The sequence below is a fragment of the Tinamus guttatus genome, unplaced genomic scaffold, assembly GCF_059628265.1.
Source record: "Tinamus guttatus ecotype Peru unplaced genomic scaffold, ASM5962826v1 Tinamus_guttatus_pri_ptg000143l, whole genome shotgun sequence".
Lineage (NCBI taxonomy): Eukaryota > Metazoa > Chordata > Aves > Tinamiformes > Tinamidae > Tinamus > Tinamus guttatus.
This window is the reverse complement of record NW_028288677.1, coordinates 665,743-668,134: the sequence shown is the minus strand read 5'-3', so window position 1 is coordinate 668,134 and position 2,392 is coordinate 665,743. Positions and strand designations below refer to the sequence as shown.

The 2,392-nt window shown below is 41.6% G+C and overlaps 1 protein-coding gene across 1 annotated transcript; it reads right to left on the bottom strand.

The window, feature by feature from the left end:
- Nucleotides 1–783: 783 nt before the first annotated feature.
- Nucleotides 784–1,975, bottom strand: KCNJ1 (potassium inwardly rectifying channel subfamily J member 1). Its single transcript, XM_088522010.1, has one exon. It carries the CDS (start codon nucleotides 1,973–1,975, stop codon nucleotides 857–859), a length of 1,119 nt encoding a protein of 372 aa, XP_088378136.1. The 3' UTR covers nucleotides 784–856.
- Between the last annotated feature and the right edge of the window lie 417 nt (nucleotides 1,976–2,392).

The window sequence follows — 2,392 nt, the reverse complement described above, 5'->3', positions numbered from 1 at the left end:
TGCATGCCAGAACTGGCGTTTTCTGTGGCTCACCTTTCTGGACAGCTGTTTTTGGATACTTCCAGATTTCACAGGTCATCAGCCTCTGGAGAAGTGGTCAGAAGAGTATCTAGAAGGTGAGAAGCTACAAAATTCTTCCTCATAGCGGGTCTCTTTGTGGCTCTCCTTGTTCTTTTTCATTTTCCATTTGTTTCTTTTTTCATAAAAGGAATCAAAACATTTCACAGAGTGTTTTACCCAGCTTTGGGTGCAGCCCTATGACTGAAGCTGTCTTTTCCACTAGCTTTCTAAGCACGTACCATCCATTAATGCTCAGTTTCTCTAGATGTACCTGCCTCAAGAAGGGATAATTTTGAAATGTTCAAAAGTGCTTAAGTGTTCTGGAGCCAGAGTGTCTGCTTGCAGAGATGACTTTAGGCAATTAGAAACGTTTTTTTTTTGTGGTTTGTGACTCCTGAGTCCCTTAGATTTTTTGACAAGTTTGACTTCTATTCACTGTTCATTCTTTTGTTCCAACAGCTGTCTATCTTATAATGTCCTTTTTTCTGTCTCTTCTGGCTTTATAACAGTCTTGTATGCTTCTGGGAACTTAAGTGAGTTGGCCATTCCAACTTAGCAGCTTCATAAAATATCCCACAGGTACAAAAATATAAATACTATGAAATATATACATAGCATGGTTAAATAGCATTCTGGAGATCACTGTGTTGGTCCTCTGATTTAAGGGTTTTGAGAAGATAAATGCTGTTTTAGAAATAAAATGAATCCATGTGTTTCTCTGCTGTTTTACTAATTTATTAAGCCTGTCAAGATAGATTTCATTACGAAGAAAGTTAAATCCCACGAATATTCAGAGCTACATTTGTGTGTCACTGGTTTCACTAGCTTCGGACATGACAAAACCGGGGTTGTCATAACCTTTCTTCTCTTTGGCTTTGGTTTCCTTCTCATTGTAGAGACAGAAGGCGCAGTGGGGAGTCTCCACAGCCACTGTCTTGCTGAAGTTCTGGAAGTCCACTCTGTATTTCCCTTCTTTGGTCTTGGACACAATGGGAGCAAAGCGATAACCCCAAAGCACCTCTTCTGGTATGTAGGATGTCCTTACTTGACAGGTAGCACTAGTGGCTTCCACAGTGCCATCCAGAAACACCACCAGTTCAAAATCTTGCTGCAGAATCGTTTCTGCTGCCATGTGGAAAAAAGGGCTGTTCTTATCTATGACATGATAAATAGTTAAAGGGGAGATGAAGAAGAGATTCTCATTGCCAGCATCAACTACAAATTCTATGTTGACCTGGTCCAGAATGATTGTTTCTCCTTCGGGGGTGATGGTGGTCTTGAGCAGTTTTCCGTAGATGTGGCTCCCAATCAGCAGGCTCTTCCTGAGGTTTGCCACCCGGATGAGGAGGCACAGCTTCCCCGCACGCTTGCTGATGACAGCATTCTTGCTGAAGGTGATGGTCTTAGCCCGATTTTTGGATCTCGATATCTTGGCCAAGATGGCCCCACACATGAAAGAATTGATGATGACCCCTAGGATGGACTGGAAAATCAGCAGGAAAATGGCTGTGACACACTGTTCTGTGACACATCTGAAGCCATAACCAATGGTCACCTGAGTCTCTAAGGAGAACAGGAAAGCCGAAGTCAAGCCGTTGATGTTCTCAACACAAGGGGTATGATTTATGGAAGGGTTGAATTCTGGAAGATCTTTGTGTATGTATGCCACAACATACCAGAGGAGACCAAATAGAAACCAGCTGCCTAAGAATGCTGAAATGAAGATAGTCATTTTGTATCTCCACTTGAGATCCAGGATTGTTGTCCATATATCAATCAAAAAGACAAACCTTGACTGTTCTTCTACATTGCCAAACTCTATGTTACACCTTCCATCTTTAGAGACGAGCCTTGCTCTTCGTCTGCTCCGTTCTGTGATGTGCCTGGCGAAGCGTTTCCGGAGGTAGTTGAACATTCCTCCTGCTGATAGTGTTCTGGAGAATGAGAAATTTAAAAAATTAAGGGTAATATAGGTTTCATTTGTTCCCGCAGGCAAGGAATAAATTCTGCCCAAGTCTCAAGACACTTGTTTAGGAAAAAAAGTTATATCATTTGCATATTTTCCCTCAGCAAGTGGGCAAAAGTTTCAGTCAGTATGTGAGGAACTAACAGATTCTTGCCTAAGGAGCATTCCAGCAAAAAATAATCACTGCTCTTTGCTCAGCAAACTTTGCAAACAAATTATTAAACTTAACAGCTGATGTATTCAAAGGAAGTTGTAAATACTGTACCCTGCTCAGCTGAATAAGCTGAGCAGGATGCAATAAGAAGCATAGAGAGGAAGGTAATTTTTGATAGGCTTACACTGGGTTTTCAGATCTCTTCCTGCTTT

Bases quoted from the DNA above. Each gene is read 5' to 3' on its own strand.
- KCNJ1 (XM_088522010.1), bottom strand. From the start codon at position 1,975: ATGTTCAACTACCTCCGGAAACGCTTCGCCAGGCACATCACAGAACGG.